General features: G+C 37.2%; 1 protein-coding gene across 4 annotated transcripts in view; it reads left to right on the top strand.

Moving 5' to 3' along the window:
- The window catches only part of LOC146004332 (uncharacterized), a 381,568-nt gene that overhangs the window by 80,612 nt on the left and 275,693 nt on the right, over positions 1-25,263 (top strand). For 3 of the 4 annotated variants that reach the window (XM_083143104.1, XM_083143102.1, XM_083143103.1), the window contains exon 4: positions 7,938-11,828. The exons of the other annotated variant lie outside the window; for it this stretch is intronic. In XM_083143104.1, the coding sequence (XP_082999230.1) occupies positions 7,938-9,372 (1,435 nt within the window). In that variant the 3' untranslated portion in view covers positions 9,373-11,828. Of the gene's footprint in view, positions 1-7,937; positions 11,829-25,263 lie in introns of those variants that run through there. 4 annotated transcript variants of the gene reach the window in all.

The following is a 25,263-nucleotide window of genomic DNA, read 5'->3' as shown; positions in this document are numbered from 1 at the left end:
GCCACTTGTTAGTTTGTTTACATATTTTCACATGGCCATATCTTCGTTCCTATGTGCAGTAGATACATGAGACCAATGGCATTGTGTTTCTCTGCGTGTGCTCTTTTATATTATGCATGTTATTGTATATCGTTCCATTTAAAAATATATGACTTTACTCCAGATGCCCCATTTGTTGATATTTTTCGACCCACCCCATACCTCTGATTTAGGAGCCCCATTTGATATTATTGTTTCCCGCAAACCTCACATCGCTACTGTTTCTGGTTTCTTCGCTATTTCAGGTGGTACTTTTAGGTGCCTCATGCGGTATATATTATTTTTTCTTACTTTTATACATATCATTATAAATTTTCTCTTTGGTAGCTATGAATTTGTTGTGGATGCTTTTCAGTTCATTTTTTCTGCACGATTTTGTTTGTAACCCAAGCTTTGCTTTTTTATTTATATACAGGGTGGCTCAATAAGTCACTTAACACCCCCAGTACAAGGCCACTGCAGCACGCAACATGGAAATGGTGATGACCAATCGTTATCAGGCCAAGGGGGAACCACATTGACGCCACCCACACGGTCGGCGGCCATCTTGATGTCCGCCATCTTAAATTCAACTTCAGAATTTTAAATGGGAAGGGGGTCGTGCGACATATCAAAATGGGCTAGAATTTCACGAGAAATGCAATGGTGAAGGTTTTTTCGACGTATATTTAACCAGTAAAAAGTTATGACTGAATTCTTGTACCAATTTGCTCCTTTTCGAGGTGTTAGAAAAATGCCTTAAAATTTGTTTAGCGCTTCGGTAATGCATCGAGATCAAAGTGACGTCTATTTAGAGACGTTCGCATGCCATTGCACATTATTTTAATCGGATACATCCATGAAGAGCTGTGCATTATGAATGGTTGTCGCGAACAATTTACAGTGTGACGCTTCCATTGAATTAAAAGTCCTTCACAGTGACAAGGCTAATGTTTATGTTCATAAGGAAGTTTATAAACAGAATATGTGACCCTTGTCATCTGATAACTAACTTTGGACAAAAACTGGTTCATAACGTTCCCATAAGTGTTCTGGTGTTCTTCCCTATTGAAAAAACTCTGTAAAAAGTACCTTCTTCAATAAGCAAGGATGAAAAACTTTATTTAACAAATCCAAGTAGCCCTAAGCATTTAAGGTTCCGTTGATGGAAAATTGACTAACCAATTGTGTTCCACACAGCACGCCACACCATTAACTTACCAACACTAACCATTCAGCTTTGATCTGTCGAAAATGGGTTATCAGATAAAAATCATCGAATATTCTGTTTATGAACTTCCTTATGAACATAAACATTAGCCTTGTCACTGTGAAGGACTTTTAATTCAATGGAAGCGTCACACTGTAAATTGTTCGCGACAACCATTCATAATGCACAGCTCTTCATGGATGTATCCGATTAAAATAATGTGCAATGGCATGCGAACTTCTCTCCATAGACGTCACTTTGATCTCGATACATTACCGAAGCCCTAAACAAATTTTAAGGCATTTTTCTAACACCTCGAAAAGGAGCAAATTGGTACAAGAATTCAGTCATAACTTTTTACTGGTTAAAGATACGTCAAAAAAACCTTCACCATTGCATTTCTCGTGAAATTCTAGCCCATTTTGATATGTCGCACGATTCCCTTCCCATTTAAAATTCTGAAGTTGAATTTAAGATGGCAAACATCAAGATGGCCGCCGACCGTGTGGGTGGCGTCAATGTGGTTCCCCCTTGGCCAGATATTGATTGGTCATCGCCAATTTCAAATTCCATGCCGCAGTGGCCTTTTACTGAGGGTGTTAAGTGACTTATTGAGCCACCCTGTATATATCTCTTTTTAATTGGACATACAATATTTAGGTAGTATATGAGTGTATTTATAAGATTTTCCCAAATTTTTTCGTAGCGTCTGATTGGTACACTTCTGTGCAATCTTCTTTTTTTAGAAGATAAGATAGATACTTGATATTTTCTTAATTCATATTTCTACATTCTATTGCATATATTTTTGTTATATTATGGTTTATGGGCAACTTTACTTACATGAGTTGTGCTGTGTGGTCTGATATTAAGTTTTGAATCACCTCTGTTTTTATCACGTCAAAAGGAAAGTTGATCCTAATATGATCTATAAGAGTTTCAGTAGTAAGTGTTATCCTGGTGGGTTTTTTACAATTTGATAAAGATCATGAGATTTAAGAAGATCTATATGCTCTTTACTTTTTGTATTCTTTTGAAGGAGATCAATATTTATGTCGCCTAGAATGGTGATTGCAATTTGGCAATATTAGCCTTTATAATACATCATCTAATTTTGAGAGAAAATCATTGATTTTACAACTTGGGGATCTATTGTGTAAATGTGATTATTTATGTTGATTTCAATTCCAGCTGCTTTGAATACCATTTCAATGCATAATGGTTTAACACATTGGGGTCTCATGACGGGCTTTGCTCGTACTTCGTCTCATGCGCATGTTCATTCAAGCCCCTCTGTTGAAATTCCGACCGCTAGGTGACTCATGTCCTATTTTTATCTCGCACCTGCTACTGTTTGTTGTCGGGTTGATGTACTGTGCATTGTTTAGAATGGCGTCGTTAGATCCAGACTGCATAGAGGATTCCGCCTCAGAGTTTGAAGTTAGCGACGATGTTAATGATGCAGATGAATTTGAAGATTTGGAAGGTAGGTTATATTCGTAATAATTATTTTTGACATTATAAACAGTGTTACAAACTCTAGTATTTTATGAATGAAGTGAATTTTTTTGGGTCTATTCATCTTGCCTCTTGCTTGATTCTCCTACATACATTGATGTATTTTTAGTTTTTCCATTTATTATTTTGTATAGTGTATGTCAAATGAAAATTTATTTTATTTATTTAGTTTCTTTGTTTACTTTTTACAGATAACGCAGAACCAACTGATACATCATCCGGTCCTGTCCTGCTGCCTTTTTTTTATACAAGAGATAATTACTTGTAATTTGTAATTATTTTTTGTTATGTGCACATAAGAAGTATTCTTATGCAAGATTCAAAAGATGTTTTGATAGTTTATGTAGTTAATTATTGAAATTTCCAGATTATCCACTTAAAATATCTCTATATTAACATTTGTTACAATGTTGTACTTTTTTTTCTTCACAAAACATTGCTGAAAAAATATTAAAAAACGTCTGCAAATGAAAATAAAATTTAACAAATTTTTGTTCATTAAAAAGAGGAAGTTTTGTAGATTTAAGAAATATGTGGTAAATAAAAAAATTAAAAATATTTTTTCTATGATTTTTTAAAAAACAACCAAAAACCGCAGACCGGAGGTAAAAAAGCTGTATTATGAGGCCATACCTGAATGTGTTAAGCCACTTGATCTGTTTAGTCCTTGAAAGGCTCGCTCTTGTATATATGGCAAGGCATGTACTTTTATGTTCCACCCTGGTAAATTTTGACACCAAGCTATATCTATCTAGGGTATAAAATTGAGATTCATCTTACCTGAGACCAAATTCAGTTACTGTCAGTATGTCAGGTTGAATTTCATGTAAACATAATTGTATGAGATCTACTTTGTTGGTGGCAGGTTGTACATTATTGGGCATAATTGTCAGAAAAGTTATTTGAGTGCATGTCAAATGTCCTTCATATGGCCTTGAACAACTGAACAGCATCAGCAAATCGCAGACTTGCGGCGTTGCCTAGTTCAGAACCTGTTTCTCCTCACTACTAAATTGTGTACCTGGTGCTCCGATATAAATAGATTATTTCAAGTGTCAGTAGTTCAACAGATGGAAAGATAATGAATTTGCGAATATGTTCGAAAAACAAGTGTGATTGTAGCTTATACTGTTACCTCTGTAGAAGCAATGTTACTATAAACATATTTGTATAACGCAAGAAGTGCCAGGCTCTAACAGCTCAAGCGTGTGGTGTAAATCAAGCTATCGTTTCTTGGATATGTTCGGGGGCAAAACAATGTGGATCGGGGCCAGCTCGAATGTTTCAATCACCTAGAAAGCATATTAACGTACCGAAAAGAACGACACACTTAGATGACTTTGAAAGACGTAGTTCGTAGAACCGTCTTTGAATTTTACGATAGTGGCGAATTTCCTACTGCCAAAAAGATAACATACTCTTTACGGGATAAAATATTTTCACCTTGAGAATATTGAAACAATTAGGCTTCAAGTACAGGAAAACTATGACGGTCGTAAATTTCTGATGGAGAGAAGTGACATTGTTAAGTCAAGGGTAAAATTCCTTCGTACAATGCACGAAATTCGAGTGTGTGGTGATTCGAGACCAATCTTTTACCTTGACGAGACATGGATAAAACAGAACCACACATTAAAATGTGTTGTTAACTTGTTAACGAAGAACTTGACAGTGTAACACGAGAACAATGGGCCGCTTGTGTTAAACATGCACAACAATTACAGGAAAATGATTTTGTAAGGGAGATACATCGGGATGAAATTTTGGATCCAATTATAATAAATTTGAAGGACGACACAGAAGGCGAAAGTAGTGTGGTCAGTGACGATGAGGACAATTACGGCAGTTGTTGGAGTGATGAGGAGCCCCTCTCTGGCAGTTCCTCTGGCATAATCAGGCATGTTCTTTTCTCCCATTAAGTTTAATATAATATTATCTAATGTTCCGTGCTCTCCGTGACAAGGCGTTTCACTCAACCACGCTGTCTCTTTTCCGTGTGAGATTTCGACATGGCACTGCTGCAGTGTGCTGCTATTGGCTATCGCCATATGCAGGAGATTTGACACGCACTCTAGTCGTTTGATTTTGCATATTTTTATGTCTGTGGTTAGAGCCTGATTGTGTTTTCTTAAAATTTGTTTCCTTAGTTTCCAGTGTGATAGGTGTAGAGGTTTGAGAGATTTTGGTGGATATGTTCGAATTTGTTTTGACTATCTACATTATTTGCAATTTTGAATTTGGGTGTTTTAGTACTGTCTATAGATGATGAGTAAGTGTTCGATGTGGATTTGATTTTTATATTTTTCATGGCTAGATCTATGCGGATCATTGCTGTAGTATCACTGACCTTGGTAATTTTATCAGAAGTATTTACCATAAAAGATCTCCACTGAATCTACTCTGAAATCATACATTTCATAGACGATCACTGCTCTTATACCCCTTGCCCATTTTTACTCATTTTGTTTTTATCAGCTTCATTATATTCCCCTGAAATTCCTCTCTCACCCTTATCATTTGATCTGATAGTATGTAGGTCAAATTTCCAAGTAAGTGCAATGGGTTCACTGCATTTATCATTTTTCTGGTTTACAGTTTCTATTATTCTATCACTTAAGTATTCCTTACGCTTTTTGCTAAAATGAAGTCCATGTCTGGTATAAATGTCTCTGGCAATAGTGCGGACTTCAAGAACTGTTACATTTGCAAACCCTTTACACAATTTTGTTATTCTACTATTTACAGTTTGTACTTCTTTGTTCAGACAGGAATTTTCCATCACATCATACCTGTGTGGGATAGTGGCTACAACAAAATTGGTAGCAATAATTTTTTTAGGTTGTTTTGTAGTGATCTTATTACTTAGGAACCTTCATTTTTTGATACATCATTGGTGCCAGTGATTATTATTATTACTTGATCATTATGTCTTAATATTGTACTCTTTTTCGACACTTTCTAGTACATTTTCTGATGTAGCACCTGGTTTCACATTGCCACAAACTTCTATGTTCGTCTTTTAGACAAAATTGGAGCTAGTCCGTGACATTAACTGTCACCATATATGTGAATTTTTGGTGACTATATCTCATTTTCCCTTTTTTGGCTTGTTTTGTGGTATGCTTATCTTTTTAGTGCTGCTTTCCCTGAGGCTACGACTATGTTTTTTGGTATAATTGATGTTCTTCTCATCGGATTTGATACTTGTAGCTTTAGTGACATTACTCTGTGTATTCTTGCTTTCGGCACTACACATATTGTTGTGTGGACTAAGATTTATATTGGTCTTGAGTACCTTTGTTGGTTGTATATCATCTTCTGCTATCACGGGGTTGTAGTGTATAACAAAGGAATTCTGGTGAGTTACGTTTGGGTTGGGTGTGAAGCTTTTCTTTATGGAAGCTATTTGTGGTAGACCTCCTTGTGGACGTGAACTACATATTGTGCCATATCTTGTAATTTCACTCCATGTCCCTTTGTAGTTATTCCTGTAGCTTGCATAAATATTCTGATTTCTTGTGGGTGCCATTGTTCGTAAATCAGCTTTCAAGAGTTCAATGATTATATTTTTTGAATCAAGTTCAGTCTTAATTTTTTGCAGTTGTGCTTTTAGGTGGTAGCAATTTCTGCAGTCTCTCATGATTTTTTTTCCAACTTTGTTCACAAAAAATGTAATTTTACAAAACACAACTATTTGTTACTGTCTGTGCTATTTTCTATTTGGCGATTCAAGAGTTCAGCACATTACCTGACAACAGTGTCGCACTATTAAGATTCAAGAGGTGAAATTACTGTTCGGTAAGAGGTGATGCACTGTTTCTCCTTTGTAAATGTGCATTTTTTTGCTTTGAAGAAGAGCATGTAAGTTTCAAAAATTCCTCTGTAAAATACTAATAATTTCGGCAGAGTAACACTACTAGTTCTTTCACTTAGCCTACACGTTGCACTCGCTTTTGCTTTATATTGTTTCTGTAGTCTGTATCCGGTCTAAAAAACGTAACAAAATCGGAGAACTTTTTAACGAACCACTACCTTCTTCTTCTTGTCTGCTGTTGACCCACATGCATCGAAAATTGAGTTCACAGTTATGATTCTTGGCAGAGAGTTCCAATAACAGAAACTTAGAAATCTCAAAGTATCAGTTGAAATATTATTATAATGATAACAAAAAAGACAAAAAATAGATAATTAAAAAAATAGGAAATTGCAATTTTTTTCATTAATGGCACTTATTAAAAATAACGAATTCATTGTAATCTCATTTAGACGTATCTTTTAAGAATCAATTATTTTATGGGCATTAATTCCATTCTCATTGGTGAGGCATACGGACTACATTTTTTATGTTAAACTAACTAGTCTTCTGATAGTTAAACAACATTTTTCTTACAGTTTCTGTTCTATGAAATATGAACTTGTACTTTCGATTGAACAAAACTACCCTTAAAATACTTTCCCAGATTTGTTGCTACAAGTGAACAATTTATTGTCACAGGTGGGAAAGATGGAACACTGCCTTTTCACTTATTAATAAATTATTTTAATTTCTCTGAATTGTCAAATTATGAAAAATAAAGTATTTGAGACAGAGAGAGAATATAAATGGCCTTTGATTATTCTAGTGGAGTTGAGAACAAACATAACAATAAAGGAGAAATGTATTGTTTTTTGTGTCACAGGTAAGATACAGTAAAATACAGTAGTAAATTGTACGGAAAATAACTTCTACCTTTTAACTTAGTTATGGATAATACATGAATTTTTTTATGAAATGACAATTTTAGATTGTTCACTCACAAGATAGCATAAAGTTAGAGCATTGCATTTAAATACTGAGGTTCAGGGCCTCTTTGACATGCAATGTCCCTTTATTTTAATCTCCCTGTATATGAAAAATTCCAGTAAAATTTCCTCCCTATCTTGTGAATTATAATAATTTCTCAGTTTGAATATAAATGATAGAAAAGTCAGGGAATAACCCAGAGTATGTGCAGCTGCTGTAGAATTTTACAGTAAAGAGAAAATTGCCAAGGAGTAGTTATACATAGAAAAAACATGTGGCTGTTGTTGTAGGCGGTTTCATATGCCAGTAGGTAGATACTGTTACACATTTTTGTGCACGCATAAATTTAAGAGTGTAGCCTATGTTAGATGATAATTTCTTGTAATATATTGAAACTTTTTGTTTCAGGAACGAAGGAGGAAATTTAATATTACCTGCTTTCATCAGAAAATGTGGGAAACCTTCAGGAATCATGTGTGCTGGTGAAATTGTTGGTGGAAGTATTAAATATCATCACACCATTGAAACAATGTCAGTATGTTGTAATACAAAATCATTCAATAAATCAGTTGCTTTAATTAAACGTAAGTACAGGAATATTCTCAATCGTAAAGGAAATATTAATATCAAATCTGAAATCAAGGATAGAATTTATCCTTTCAATTGTACTCATTGTGGAATATCATTTACAGAGAAAGTAAATTTAATGTGCCATATCAAAACACAAAATGAATTTATTTTGTTGAAAAAACACCAACGCAAGAAAACAGTTATCCAAAATATAAAATTTAAAAAGATAAGCCACAAAGGAATTCGACCTTATGAATGCTCTCAATGCAGTAAGAGATTTACTCGAAGTGGAAGCTTGAAAGTCCATTTGAGAATTCACAAAGGAATTCGCCAATATGAATGCCCTCAGTGCAAGAAGATATTTACTACAAGTGGAAATTTGAAATCCCATTTGAGAATTCACAATGGAATTCGCCATTATGAATGCCCTCAGTGCAAAAAGAGATTTTCTCAAACTGGAAGATTGAAAGCCCATTTGAAAATTCACGAAGGAATTCGCCCGTATGAATGCCCTCAATGCAAAAATAGATTTACTCGAAGTGGAAGCTTGAAAGTCCATTTGAGAATTCACGAAGGAATTCGCCCATATGAATGCCCTCAGTGCAAAATGACATTTACTGGAAGTGGAAGCTTGAAAGTCCATTTGAGAATTCACGACGGAATTCGCCCATACGAATGCCCTCATTGCAAAAAGAGATTTTCTCAAAGTGGACACTTGAAAGTCCATTTGAGAATTCACGAAGGACTTCGCCCATATGAATGCCCTCAGTGCAAAAAGAGATTTTCTCAAAGTGGAACCTTGAAAGCCCATTTGAGAATTCACGAAGGACTTCGCCCATATGAATGCCCCCAGTGCAAAAAGAGATTTTCTCAAAGTGGAACCTTGAAAGCCCATTTGAGAATTCATGAAGGAATTCGCCCATATGAATGCCCCCAGTGCAAAAAGAGATTTACTCGAAGTGGAAACTTGAAAGCCCATTTGAGAATTCACGAAGGAATTCGCCCATATAAATGCCCTCAGTGCAAAATGACATTTACTGAAAGTGGAAGCTTGAAAGTCCATTTGAGAATTCACGACGGAATTCGCCCATACGAATGCCCTCATTGCAAAAAGAGATTTTCTCAAAGTGGAAGCTTGAAAGTCCATTTGAGAATTCACGAAGGAATTCGCCCTTATGAATGCCCTCAGTGCAAAAAGAGATTTACTCGAAGTGGAAACTTGAAAGCCCATTTGAGAATTCACGAAGGAATTCGCCCATATAAATGCCCTTAGTGCAAAGAAAGATTTGCTGTAAGTGGAAACTTGAAAGCATTTCAGAATTCACCCATATGAATGCCCGCAGTGCAAAGGGAGATTTACTCGAAGTGGAAGCTTGTGAACCCATTTGAGAATTCACGAAGGAATTCGCCCATATGAATGCCCTCAATGCAGAAAGATTTAATCAAACTGAAAAGTTAAGAGTCCATTTGAAAACTCACTAGCGAATTCGTCCATAATGCCCTTAGTACCAAAAGAAAATCATGCTTTAAGTGCTAATTTTTTAATTAATTTGATAATTCACGAAAGAATTAGTGATACAAATCCCCTACAATGGAAAAACTTATCTTTGAAAATGCAATCTGGAAAATTGATTTGCTGGATTTTTTCCTTACGCAAGTAGTCATAATACATTTACGAGGGTTTGCTCATAGCTTCTAGCTCTATCTAGAAGAAACGAGATTTGGCGAATGATGTTGATGTTTTTATTTAACACGTTCTTTGTGAAGTCTATCACACTTGTTTAACTTTTGTCGGAATATTAGAAAACCTTCTAAAAAGATATATGGTTGTTACTGAAAACTTGCCTTTACAACCTGTATGACCTCAACAGTTGTGAAAAAACAACTCCTCTTCTGATGTTTTTTGAAATTTGGGAAAGATAGTCTTATGAAGGGGCTAAGCATATGGAATATAGCAGATGATTCAGATCTTTTGAAAGAACCCATGTGAGCCGAATTGTGCATTATGGCGGTGGCTCTGTGTGCTGATGCGATGACCTGGATGAGAATGACGACTGATGTGCTGTAAACTATAAGTTTACATCGACATGCATTGTCTATGTGTAATCTACATGAATATTACATTAGCATAGTCTACTGTAGAGAATAGATTTAATGTAAACAACATGGAGGAATGAAATTTTTTGTGCTGTATAAATGAGAAAATATTTTGCTTCCTTCAAGCAAGTCTATTATCTGTGCATATAACCAACTTATGACCATCTAATGTAAACAAGCTTATCGAACTTTCAGTAACGATAGAAAAAGGAACTACCGGGAAAAACAAATGTCAAGTCAGGTAAACACTGATATTACTGTTTACACTGACGAAAGGAAGGAAAGGCTAAAAAAATAGATTTTTTCACCATTTTACTACATAGAAAAATGCATTTGTCTTTAACCCTTAGACGACAGAGCGTGTTTTCCCGGTAAACGCACGAAGGACCGAGGCGTTTTCAGCGGGAATTTTAAATTTTCGCATGCTTTTATATAACATTTTATATCTCTGGAACTAAGAGCGCTGGAGTTACAAATTATACCTCGTTTTGTTCAGTACAGGTGTAGCTATAAGCCTATGACATAAAACCAAAATTTTCCGTTATTGAGTAGAAAAGGAAGAATAAGAAAAACTTGTTTTGTTTTTACGAAATTTTAAAATTGCGTGTCCCCACGCGGCGAAGCCTGGACGTAAATGTTCAAAATTGTACCAGCACATTGCCTGATATGTTTTGCACTATCGTACAAAAAATCACGAACATATTTGAGATACTTTCTGGGAAGGGATATATTTTCCAATGTGAAGCACCTGATTTTTTTTGAGCGGGAAATTTGAAATTCGGCGCACGTACATTAAATATTTTTTTTTAACCGATATTAAGAACACTGGAGGTACAAACCTCGTTTTGTTCAGTACAGATATGCCTATAAGCCTGTGACATAAAATACAAATTTTCCGTTATCTGGTAGAAGAAGAAAAAGAAAAACTTGTTTGTTTTTTTTACGAAATTTGAAAATGAGTGGGCTCGCACGTGATTACGCTGCGACATAAATGTGTGAAATTATTATTTTAGTGCGTTCGTTTCCTTGGTAAAAGTGCCATTACAAATCCCAGAACTGAGAAAATAATTATAATAAAATTGAAAAAGAAATGAAACAAGATTTCCGGATGGCTGCCCCCTAAATATAACCCAAATGAAATTAAACCTTGCTGGTTGTTTATCACATAACTTCAAGACTCATGCAGAACTGAAAACAATGTATATCCGAACAAAAAAAGAGAGTCATAGTATGTCCCAAAAGTCAGATACTACATGCAAAAGCATCTTGTCAACTATAGGTGACATGCCGTTGTTTAAGGGTTGAAGCAGGTCTTTCCAAGCTTGTGTGAAATGATGGAGCTGGAAGTAAGAAAAAGTTTGTCCATTTTACGGACATCGCATTTTCTTTTTCTTTTCAGTGATGTGTCAAGTATATTCTGCAATTCAGAAAATAGTGAATTGGTTGATTTGCGACTTATCAACAGGATAAAGTTACTGGCTCTGTGTTGTGAGGGTAAACTGTCGGTAATCTAGCTCTTGATAGCACTGCAAATTAAGTGAGTGAGTTCATTTACCAGGTGAATCACAAACTTTTATCTATAAAATTGTTAATACTGTATTTGGATGATTGCTATGTGCAATAAAATTGTATTTGAACCTAAATAATATTTTTTTGTTGTTGGGAATCCTTGACCCTAGAATATTGATATATGTAATTATTTTTGTATGCAGGATTGTCACATTGTCAGTTCACGTCTGCTCCTCTATCTCCTTCTAGGATAAGTTTAAGTTGTGCTACTACAGAGTACAGATACATATACTGATGTAGTTTTACCCCAAACAGCATAGATCTTTTTATTTAAGTCATTGCCCTTTATTAACGTTTAGTACTTATAAAAAAAATTATCTTCAGTAACTATTTATTACATTTATAACAACATAATTATTGTGACAAATGTTGCAAGCTGCTCTCAGAAGGGAACCAAAAGAAATATTTTTCACAATGTTGTTATTTTTTTGTGTTTAGATACTTCTTATTTCTAGTTTATGCTAGATCATTTGTATATACTTTGGAAGGTAGAATTCTATGAAATGATTATTTGTGTCAAATTTGTTTTCTGACCAGTGTAATACAGTTTTCAAATGCACTGTGTGTGTGCACATAGACACACATATTACATGTAATACATACATTACCAGATTTCTTGATTTCAACTCAGATTTTGGTAACATTTCTGAAGAGAGTTTCTAAAAAGTGGATTTCTTTTTCTGATAAAAAGCCTGCTTCGGGGGAAAAATGGAAATTTTTGCCGTTTGCACCTCATCTATTTTTCTAGCAGTTTCAGTTGTGTGGCTAAATAATTTTACAGCATGTAACAGCCAAGAACCTATAAATTTGTTTTGTCCTAGAGATGTGTGTGTATCTAGACCTACCCAATGGCATAGTGTGTTTTAATCTATCTATCTATCTGCAGTGTTTGATCCCTGGTGTAGATGTAGTGGTTCAATCTATCTGCAGTGTTTGATTCCTGGGACAGATGTAGTGGTTCAGACTCCATTTCAGATTTGTTTGTCCAGTCTCGATTAGGCTATCTCAGCATAAAGTGGGCTCTAAACAAACTTTTCTAATAAAGTTCCAGATTTTTGAAGGAGGATAGATCTCCTTTCTTGCCATTTGTAGGTAATCTATTTCAGTCTCTGCCTGTCTCAGTTTTACCAGTGTGCAACAGAATCTGTTGTTAGCACTGAGTTACGATTACACATAGGTAAAGCAGAGACAGCGAAAAATCAGGGAAAGCCAGGTGAGCACAGTATCTCAGTGGTAGGTCGAGCCTGTTTTTCGCTGAAAATTCTGTGTATATAGATACATTTAAGCACCATACAGAATTATGAAAATGACAGAGAAAAAACAGCCCTGGGGGAAAAAAAAGGTAAACCTTTTTTGTAAATGCTGCTTGTATGAATTATGTGTCAAAAGTTCTATTCTAAATTCAGAGAAGAGTGTCACTTTACAGTAGAGAGAGACAAATGAAAACTGTGGAACAAGAAAATTGCTTCAAGCTGATGTATTTTCATTGATTACAAGCAGTTTGGAGAAAAAGCTGAAAAAGCCCATCCAAAAAGTGTTTTTCCTTAAAAAGCTAATTTTTTTGTGATAACTTTGAATCTAGTTCTGAATATTTACTGATTTTGGCAATTTGTTAGGAAGTATTTCAGAATACTGAAATAAGAATAAGTAAGAATGACTAATTAGCACAGTTAGAATTTCACCAAGTATTAATTTACTAGAGAAATTATGACATGATAAGTAGCTTATGCAACCTGCACACTTCCCAGTGGGCAGGCATTTTTTCTTTCAAGTTGTCTCACATAGATTCCTGCTGGATTTTCATGTGAAGCTTGGAGAGTTTTTTATGCTTGGGACTAGATAGCATATGAAGAGCTGTTGGAAGCATTGAGGGACATTTTAATGTTAAATAGTCCTCAACTGAGTAATGAAAGCATTTAGGGGCATGAAGCTCCTTTTCACTTTACAGCATGTGACATAGTAGCAGCAGCAATTTACATCAAAGATGATAGTAAACAAATTGCTGCTCACAAAGAAATGCATATTGAAGCATAAGGACACACAGTACTTAGACGTACAGTATGTAACATTCTTATTCGTACACATTGATTTTCAAAGAAAATGCTTTAATATTTGAAAGGAAATACACTCTTTTGAAATGGTTTCTTTACAATTCAATAACTAATATCATTAGGAACATAAAAGCTTACGCAAATTCTGTATAACCAATGATAATAATAAATTAAATGAAACTGAAAGAGAAACATGCCATTTTTTGTAGAACTTTTCTATTACACTTAATAATATAAAAGAAAAAAGTATATTCCGAGCAAATTGACAGACAGTTCTAATACTTTGATGCATATCCTTTGGCTTTAATTACGGCTTGACACCTGTTCTTCATAGAATTAACCAGTTTTTGACATGTTTCAGAGCTTATTTTATTCCACTCGGCTTGCACAACAGTTTCCAACTTTTGTTTGGACTTGATGGCTGCTTTACGGACTAGCCTTTTCAAAATTGCCCATAAATTCTCAATGGGATTTAAGTCTGGACTTTGAGCTGGTGTTTGTAGTAGTTTGGGCACATTCCATATTAGCCAATTCATGTTAACTCTCACCTTATGCTTACTGTCATTGTCTTGTTGGAATATGTAGACAGGTGGCATGTCCATTTTTTGGGCACTCAGCTTTACATTGTTCTTCAATATGTCCAAATAGGCATATGCATACATGATACCAACACCTTTGGACGACATACAGCCCCAAATCATTAATGACCCACCACCATGTTTAACTGTTGGAACTGTGTTAACGTGATCATTGTCTTTATTTGATTTTCTCCAGACCCTATTTATCTATCTGACCCATATATATTAATCTTGGACTCGTGCTTCCACAAGGCACGTCCGACAGTTTGATCGGACATCATCTTGCCAGCAACATTTTCTACTAATGGTCGTAACTGAGGAACACTTAGTCGGGGGTTTTCTTGCACTCATTTTAAAATTAAGTGTTCATCACGTTTATTCATCTGTCTCTCTTTCGGTTTTCTTGGCACATTCTGTGTTCAACATTCCTCTCTAAATTTGTTTACTATGTATTGAACTGTGGAATGTGATTTATTGACTGTTTGTCCAATTTTTCTTAACCCTCGGCTGGATGTTGAAGGAAATCCAAATTTCGAGGGTGTCGTTATTTCCATTCTCACAACAGTACCAAGGGAACACGAGGGAGGCGCTGACATCGCTTTCAAGAAATTCTCCTTTTTCCCAGCCTCAAACCCCCCATATTCTTACCATCATTACCCAGTTCCTGCAACCCGACTCGCTGCTTTTACGATCTGGCAGGGAGGGGGATAATGGAATGGTCGTGCCCACTGGCCATTGAGAGATGTGCCTGAACCCTGAAGAATAACTGTTTTCCTTTCCTTAGTTGAAAGAAAGCTTACACATCGTCCTTTGAGATCACCAGCCTATACACTGTGAAGCTGCATGTTTCTTTTCGATCCCATCCGTACATTCATTTCATTACAGTAAAATGGCCAACTAACATAGATTATGTAGTAAAATACCTAAAATATAAATTCTCCACTTTGGAATCAGGATTCTGTTGTTACTGTTCTCGTGCAAGAAGCTACACACTTTGTGTTATCAGGGCCTCTCCGATGGTATAGTGATGACGTCGTTGCCTTGTAATCAAGGGACCCCAGATTCAATACCCAGTGGAGGCACGTAGTGGCTCCAGTGGCGTAGCAGCCACCCCCACATTCCCGCAATGCGAGGGGGGGGTGAGGTGGAGGGGCCCCACATTGTGCTCTTGAATTTTTTATTTAATCACAGAAATTCCACAGATAGTGTCGCTTATAAAAAATCGATCTACGAAACAGAAATCTGGCTCCCGTAACATCATATACGATGTCTGCGATAACAAGCAGTGACGTATTATCTCAGCCAGAGGGGCCCCAGTAACTTGTCATGTCCCCTCCGAAATGCAAAATTAACTTACTTGCTCGCAGATGTCCATCGATAGGAAAATATCCCTCATCTCATACCTTTGTATCTACACAGTTTGTCGTAAATGTAGTGTAGCATGTCAATTGTCTACAGTTATGAATCCAGTAGAAATATTCAGTTGCTCAATCAGTCGATCCTTATTTTACAATAAACATCAAAATTGTTAATTCGTAACCTTTTAGTTTTACACGTGATATTTAAAATGTAACTTCCCAATTCTTTTCATATTGAAATAAGAGCTGAAATGAATTTCCCACATTGTCTACACTTGTTACGTTTTACTTCAAAGGGGCCGAAAACCTCAGCTAAAGCCCAGAAAATGTCTCTCTCTGAAAAACAAAAAGCATTGTTTTACATTTTTAAAATTTGGTCATTTTTCGAAGAAGTGCAAGACCAATTTGAAATGTATTGTTTGCAACAAAAAGCATGTTGTATTGATGTGTCCTAATATTTCAGACAAAGATGATTCTGACCATTATTCTGAAGGCAAAGAATCAAACGCTGAGGTAAACAATACACTGATAAACCAACTTGAAACTCCACATGTATTCATGCAGACATTGGTAGTGGATTTGAAAGGTAACTACAATAAGAGCAGGAATGTGAGAGTTCTTATTGACACAGGTTCACAAAAATCGTATATATGCAAAACTCTTGTAACATATATGGGTTATAACTCCATTGGCAAACAAAGTTTGATACATTCGCTATTTGGTGGTACCATGTCTAGTCCTTGTAATCATAATGTTTATAATGTTAAGGTATGTAGCATTGAGAGAGAATATTCGTGCACATTTGATGTTCTTGATCAAGATACAATATGTGGTGAGATTCCTTATGTAACACCAGGTGTTTGGTTAAATGAGCTGAACCAAAGTCAAATAAGGTTAACAGATACTGGTAAGATGAAAGGTCCAGTTGAAATTCTTATTGGTGCGGATGTTTGTGGTAAATTACTGACTGGCCTTGTTGTGAAATTAAAGTGTGATTTAGTGGCTGTGGAAACTCAGCTGGGATGGACACTTATGGGTAAAGTTCCAGGCGAAAACAGAAAATCAGATACAGCTTTGTTGGTATCGAATTTATATGTTGGTGAAGCCGTAGCTGATCTGTGGGAACTAAATACCATAGGAATCAAGGACCCCATTGCCAAGAAGTCTGTGGAAGAACACACACTGGCTGTCAAAGAACAATTTTTACAGACACTGACATTCAATGCTGAAGGAAGATATGAAGTACAGTTACCATGGAAGGAAGATTGTTAGCCTCTCCCCACCAATAAAGAACTAGCAGGAAAACGACTTTGGTCAACTACACAGAAGTTGAAACAAGAACATCTGTTGCAGAGTTACGATGAAGTGCTACAAGAATGGTTGTCCGAGGGAGTCATTGAGGTGGTTGCAGAGGATGAAACAGAGAATTTTGGCCATTACTTACCCCATCGACCTGTAGTGAAAGAGAGCAGTAACACGACAAAAATTAGACCAGTGTTTGACGCTTCTGCTAAAGTAAAAGGACACCCGTCTTTGAACCAATGTTTAGAACCTGGACCCAACTTGATTGCTCTTATTGCTGATATTTTACAACATTTTCGGAAAGGAAAAATTGGAGTTATAGCAGATATTAAACGAGCCTTTTTACAAATTGCCGTACACCCTAAAGATAGAGACTACCTGAGATTTCTCTGGTGGCACGATATTAATACTAGAACGGTTCAAGAATTCAGACATACTCGTGTAGTGTTTGGTGTTACGAGCAGTCCATTTCTGTTGGGTGCTGTTATTGAACATCATTTGGATCAAGCATTGCAGAGTTGTCATTTCAGGAAGGAAAACTTAGCTTATACAGAAGATACTATTTTAAAATTATGAGGTTCCTTTTATGTGGACAATTGTGCCACCAGGGTAGACAATCAAGGAAATCTCCATAAATTTATAAGAGTATCACGTGCAGTTATGGCTGGAGCAGGTTTTTACCTTAGAGGGTGGAAGTATTCAGTCCCTCAAAGGGTTGGTGAGGACATTAGCCCTACTTCAGTGTTAGGAATCCTCAAGCTGATACAATTACAGTTAATTTGGACATTGAAGATGTTGAGCTTAAGACAGTTTCGAAACATGTCATATTATCTTTAGCACATCATATAGGTTTCACTTGTCCCATGACACTTCTACCAAAATTCTTACTTCAGCAGACCTGGGCAGAGGGCCTCGGATGGGACGCTTAAGTTAGTGAAGTTTTTGAAATGGAACGAGAGTTACCGCTGCTAAAAGAGGTAAGGATACTGAGAAGTTCCATGTGCTGGCATTATGAATCCAATGAACTTAACTCTATGAGCATTCACGTGTTCTGTGATGCTAGCAAAGTGGCATATGCATCAGCAGTTTTCATGAGGGTTGACACGAGGAGAGATGTTAGCGTACAATTGATTGAGGCAAAGGCACGAGTAGCTCCAAAGAATAGTACAATTCCTCGACTAGAATTGCTTGCCGCGATGGTGGGAGCAAGGCTAGCAACCAGGATTCAAGAACATTTTGGTTTAAAAGATAACTTCATTATCTTTTGGACTGATTCTTCCACGGTGCTGGCTTGGATTCGATGAGAAGGAGTTTGGGGAGTATTTTTTGGGAACTGTGGAAATATGTACCCAGTGAAATGAATCCAACAGATTTTCCTTCAAGAGGTTGTGATGCAAGGCAGTTGTTGAGATTCTTATGGTGGGAGGGACCTCATTGGTTAAAAGGGGATCCCTGTGAGTGGCCACCGGTGGAGTTTTCTATCAACAAGGAGGAAGTTGACAGAGAAAGAAGCAATGTGCTACCTTCATCGACGATGCTTAGTATGAAAGCTCAAGATGCTGAGTCTAGATGGTATTACAGATATTTCTCTAACTATAACCGAGTGATTAGACCCATTGGATGGATCAAAAGATTTTTGTATAATAGTAGAAATTTGTAGAAGCATAGATCTGGAGATCTTGGTGTTCACGAACTTCAGGGAGCAGAAAATGCAGTATTAAGACTAATACAACAAGAAGTATTCCGAGGAAAGGATGACAAATCCCTTTCCTCTTTGTGCACATATGAGGGCAAGGATGAGATTATTTGTTTGAAGACCAAAATTATTGCCAGAGAAGATGCTGAAAATTTCAGGTTTCCCATAGTTCTTCCAGCACAACATCCAGTCGTTAAATTGCTGATAATGTATTGGCACAAGAAAGCATGTCATGCAGGTGTGAACATATTATTTTAAGAGGGAACTTCTGGATCCTTTGTGGTAGAAGAGCTGTACGTCCAGTGCTCTTGAAATGTGTTACTTGCAGGAGACACGCAGCCAAACCAATCCAAGTCCTTCCAGCACCATTGCCAGCTGATCGAGTTAGAGATGCTAATGTATTTGAAGTAACAGGTGTGGACCAGGGATGGCCAAACGGATCCGGATCCAAAAAATCTGGATCCATTTGGATCCATATCCAGATCCAAAAATCCTGGATCTGGATCCAACAGTTCCGGACCTGGATCCGAAAGTTCCAGATCTGGATCCGGATCCAAAAATCCCAGATCCGGATCCAAAAGTTCCAGATCCGGATCAAAAAATACCAGATCCAAGTCAAAAAGTTTCGGGTCTGTATCCGGATCCGAAAATTCCGGATCTGGGTTCAAAAGTTTTTGGTCTGGATCTGGATCCGAAAGTTCCGGATCCGAGAATTTCGTGTCTCAATCTCATTATAATATTACCAAACCTTAAAAGGTATTATGATCTTCGATTACAAAGAGATTTTTAATTAGTTAGTCCTTCAATTTTTGTTCAAGTGTTGTTCCTAAAATAATTTGCTATGCATCGGCTAACACACTCGTGCACAAAAATAATCTTACTTGTTTAACATAAAATGTCAGAGGTGATTTTGTAAATGCCATTGAAACGAATATGTATTCATTCGAATGTATTGGAAATGGAAACACACATAAATGTGAGACATTCCATTCCAGGATGAAACCTTTAACACATTTAACAAGATAGAAATGTTATACAAAAATTATACAATTGTTCTACAGTTACAGTTTTAAAAATTAAAATAAAACATTATAATATATGCAGTGTTATATAATTACAAAGTGTAAGACTAACAAGGGAGGTTATCTAAGTGCCCCCCTCCAATTTCCATGAAACTTCGCAGTTGTATAGAGGAGCCCAAAGGAAGAAATATGTGTTTTTTGTTTCGGCTAAAAAACTGTTCTAGGGGGCAACCCCCCCCTCAAATGTCAAGATGATGACAAATTAAAGTGGGCATTTGACCCCTGTGTCCCCCTCCGATTTCCATGAAACTTGGCAGGTGTATAGAGGGGCCCAAAGGAAGAAATACGTGTTTTTTTGTTTCAGCTAAAAAACTGTTTTAGGGGGCAAAACCCCCTCGAATGTCAAGATGATGACAAATTGAAGTGAGGATCTGACCCCTGTGACCGCCTCCGATTTCCATGAAACTTGGCAGGTGTATAAATGGGTCCAAAAGACGAAATACGTATTTTTTTGTTTCAGCTAAAAAACGGTTTTAGGGGGCAAACCCCCCTTAAATATCAAAATGAGGACAAATTTAAGTGGGCATTTTACCCCTGTGTCCCCCTCCGATTTCCATGAAACTTGGCAGTGTACAGAGGGGCCCAATGGAAGAAATACGTGTTTTTGTGTTTCAGCTAAAAGAACTGTTTTAGGGGGCAAAACCCCCCTCAAATGTCAAGATGAAGACATATTGACACGGGGATCTGACCCCTGTATCCCACTCCGATTTCCATGAAACTTGGCAGGTGTATAAAGGGACCCAAAGGAAGAAATACATGTTTTTTTGTTTCGGCTAAAAAAATCGGAAATCGGATGGGGACACAGGGGTCAATTCCCATTTCAATTTGTCCTCATCTTGACATTTCAGGGGGGGGAGGGTTGCCACCTAAAACAGTTCTTTTAGCTGAAACAAAAAAAAAAGCATATTTCTTTGGGCCGCTCTATACACCTGCCAAGTTTCATGGAAATCGGAGCAGGAGACTTAGACCTCCCTTGTAAGTGTATTAATTACAAATCACACACACACACACACACACACACACTATATATATATATATATATATATATATATATATATATATATATATATATATGTATGTATTGGACAAAATAATGGACACACCTGTGGAAGTTGGATCATTAATACGGTGTTGGGCCACCTTTAGCATGCAATACAACTTGGAATCGGGACGGAATAGACTGATACAAGTCCTGAATGGTGGTGAGTCGAATTTGAAGCCATTCTTCATGCAGCACAGCCTCCAGCTCATGTAGAGACGAAGGAGGTGGAAATCAACGCCGAACCCTGGATTCCAAAACAGCCCACAGAGGCTCGATGATATTCAGGTCTGGGGACTGGGTGGGCCAGGGAAGATGTTGAACCTAATCAGCATGATGTAGAAACCACTGTTGAACAGTGCCAGCAGTATGAATGGGGCATTATCATCCTGGAAGATGGCATTCCGGTTTGGAAATAAGGTTTGCACCATTAGGTGGATCTGGTTACCCAAGAGTTCTCTATACACTGCTTATGAGACCCGACTGTGTAATGTGACAAGGGGGCTGCCGAATACCATGATATAATGCCCCAGACCATAATAAGCTGCCACCATGTTTGACAGTCTTGCGGTGACCGTCCACATTGTATGCTGCCGAGGGTGTTCGCCATACAAACACGCGTCCAGTTGTGGGGAAGAGGGTAAAGGTTGACTAGTCTGACCAAATGACATGTTTCCAAGCCTCCAACGTCCAAGTCTTCTGGTCATTTGATCATGCACGTCACCTTCGAGCACTCGTCTCAGTTATTAGAGACTTGGCAATAGCAACATGCCCATGCATACCCATTTGATGCAGTTCCTGCCTCACTGTTTTGCATGACACGGGGTGTTTAGGTGCTGATTAAGTTCTGTAGTCACTTTGGAGGCCATTGTTTTCTTCTGCAACATCACAATACGCTTCAAGGCCCGGCGGTCCCTTTCCTGCAGCTTCATCTTTCAACCACTGTTGTGCTTAGCAGACCCTGTTTCACCGTGCACTGTGTGTGCGGTCATGACTTTCGAGACCGTACCTCGTGTTACATCACATAACTTCGCTGTTCTGCTCACAGATGCTCCAGTGAAACGGCACCAACAATTCGACCTCTTTCAAACTCCGTCAGGTCGGCTATACTGGTCACTCACTACACCCGAACAACCTGCACTACCACACTGCCTCACTCTACTGTCAGTGCACAGTCCATACTATCTGCAACAAATAAGAGAAGGTTCATTTCCGCCGTGCTCAATATTACCAGGCACATTGAAAATATGTCCCACTTCTGACTCGTGTTTCCATTATTTTGTCCAATACCTGTATATATATATAACAGTTGGGCTGAAAAGTTCATAGGCTAACATAGTAAAAAAATATTTTTTTGACAAAATTCGATTTTATTATTCAATATAGTTGCCTTCGAGGGCGATACAATGATTATAGCGGTCATACAATTTTTCGATGCCATTTTTATAGTACGATTTCTCTTTAGCCTCAAAATAGGCCTCAGTTTCGGCGATTACCTCTTCATCAGTGCTAAATTTCTTTCCAGCGAGCATTCTTTTAAGGTCTGCAAACAGGAAAAAGTCACTGGGGGCCAGATCTGGAGAATATGGTGGATGGGGAAGCAATTCGTAGTCTAATTCATATAATTTTGTTATCGTTTTCATTGATTTGTGACACGGTGCATTGTCTTGATGAAACAGCACTTTTTTCTTCTTCAAATGGGGCCGTTTTTTCGTGATTTCATCCTTTAAACGCTCCAACAACGCTATGTAATAATCGCTGTTGATGGTCTGGCCCTTTTTGAGGTAATCGATGAATATAATACCATGCGCATCCCAGAATACTGATGCCAAAACCTTGCCAGCCGACTGTTGCGTCTTTCCACGCTTTGGATTCGGTTCATCATGTGCAGTCCACTCGGCTGACTGTCGATTGGACTCTGGAGTGTAGTTATGGAGCCATGTTTCATCCATTGTAATATATCGACGGAAAAATTCGTGTTTATTACGGTTGAATATCGCTAAACATTGCTCCGAATCATCAAAACGTTGTTTCTTTTGATCGATTGTGAGCACGCGCGGCACCCATTTTGCACACAGCTTTCGCATGTTCAAATATTCATGCACGATATGTCCAACACGTTCCTTTGATATTTTTAAAGTCTCAGCTATCTCGATCAACTTCACTTTACGATCATTTAAAATTATTTTGTGGACTTTTTTGATGGTTTCGTCGGTAACAGCCTCTTTGGGGCGTCCACTGCATGGATCGTCTTCGATGCTCATTTTGCCTAGTTTAAATTTAGCAAACCACATCTCAACGGTTGATTTTCCTGGTGCAGAGTCCGAATAATGTTTATCAAGCCAAGCCTTGGCTTCAACAGTATTTTTTTTTGCCAAAAAGCAATGCTTTATTAACACACGAAATTCTTTTTTATCAATTTTTTCACAATAACAAAAGCTGCTTCACTCACAATGCTATATCTCACGAACTAATTATCTGGCAGCTGTGAAATTTATACACGTATCTTTTGAAGGTTAGTACTATGTAAAAATCACATGGATTTAATTCTAGTAACGCCATCTATGAGTCAGCCTACGAACTTTTCAGCCCAACTGTTATATTAGCAGGTAACAATATGTTATAAACACATTCTTACTTTCCAAAGAAGCGCTCATGTGGGATGACAAAATGGATCTGGATCTGTTTGGAACCGGATCCGAAAGTTTTGGATCCGGATCTGAAAAATTTTAGGATCCGGAACCAAACAGATCCAGATTTCGGATCTGCCAGGATCCGGATCTGGCCATCCCTAGTGTGGACTTTGCATGACCTGTTTATCTTAAAGATGGCAAAAAGGCATGGATATGCCTTTTTATATGTGCAGTATATAGAGCTTTTCACTTAGAGTTAGTTACTTCTCCATCAACTGGGATTTTTATCCAGGCTTTTAGACGATACATGTCAAGGAGAGGAAGACCCTCTGTAATCTACAGTGATAATGGTACCAATTTCAAAGGAACTGAGAATACATTTCTGACCTCAATTAGAAGAAAGTTGAAGAATATTCCACAGCTCAGTGAATCCAGTTGAAGTTCATTCCACCCAGTGCAGCCTGGTGGGGTGGTTTTTGGGAGAGATTGGTTCGTGTCCTGAAGGGTCTGTTGAAAAGAACACTCGGGAAATCAGTTTTGTACTATGAAGAAATGACAACAATCCTCTGTGACTGTGAAGCCATAATTAATTCACGCAGACTTACCTACATGTATGAAAGTGAGACAGAATTAGTTCCTCTAACAGCTGCCATGTTCTTACAAGAAATCAGGCAGACAGGTGTACCTGATTGTGAGCATGTGGATTCTTCAATGCTCAACAATCATCTCCGTTGCTGTCAGAAGTTGAGACAAGATATCAGCCATCGTTTCAGGAATGAGTATCTTGGAGAGTTAACGCAATAAGCCATAAACAGAGCATGTGGGTCTGTCAGGGTAGGAGATATTGTGTTGATTGGTTTTGACAATATGAAAAGACATAATTGGCCATTGGGTTGTGTAACTGAGATTCTTCCAGGTAAGGATCAAGTGACAAGATTGGTACAAATGAAAACTTGCCATGGTGAACTTCTTCGTCCTGTACAGAGATTATATCCATTGAAGGTGACTGCAGTGGAGGGTGAAGCAATGAAGAGTTCATTACCTAAACCACAAACCAAAAAGAAACATCAGACAGACGTTCTCCCTCCCAATGAAACCAAACCTTGTACCACATGTAGTGGGAGAGAGAAAAAATTACCTAAGAAACTATTATTGTTTGATATGCCAACTCAGGTGGGAGGATGTTAGATATTACATGAGTTGGCACCTGGCAATATTGTCTACTATGTATTCTGTGCAGTAGTAGTCTTTTTTGTTCTATGCTGTGTTATTTTTTTACAACCCGGGCAAAAATTATGAAGATTGTCATGTTTTTTAGTGTGTTGTTGTGACTGTCATCTTTTTATAACATTCGCAATTAAGTTGTATTAATGATAAAAATCTTTGATAAGAAGAAAGACATTTCATTATCACTGTTACTGTTCTAATTATGTATTATGGGATTTAGTGTAATATACCAATTCGTAAGTAGATTTCTGTATTTTTTTTCTTAAAACAAATAATATATTTGTACTAGTTGCTAATTTAAAATAACATCAACAATTATGGCGACCTTCAGCCAGGATTCGTGAATATATAGTGTGGAAGTTATCTTCTGATTTCTTTAAATAATGGATCGGAAGCAACATTCTTACAACTTAAGAACGGGAGTTTTACTAAGATCCGATGTCGATAGTTTCAGGGAAAATGAAACTATTGAAGAAAATGCTGACCCAATGAACAATATTATTTGTTGCAGTAACATTGAAGTAAAATTGTA

This window comes from Lepisma saccharinum, chromosome 21 (assembly GCF_977018435.1).
Source record: "Lepisma saccharinum chromosome 21, izLepSacc3.1, whole genome shotgun sequence".
Classification (NCBI taxonomy): Eukaryota; Metazoa; Arthropoda; class Insecta; order Zygentoma; family Lepismatidae; genus Lepisma; species Lepisma saccharinum.
This window is presented reverse-complemented; position numbering and strand designations above follow the sequence as displayed.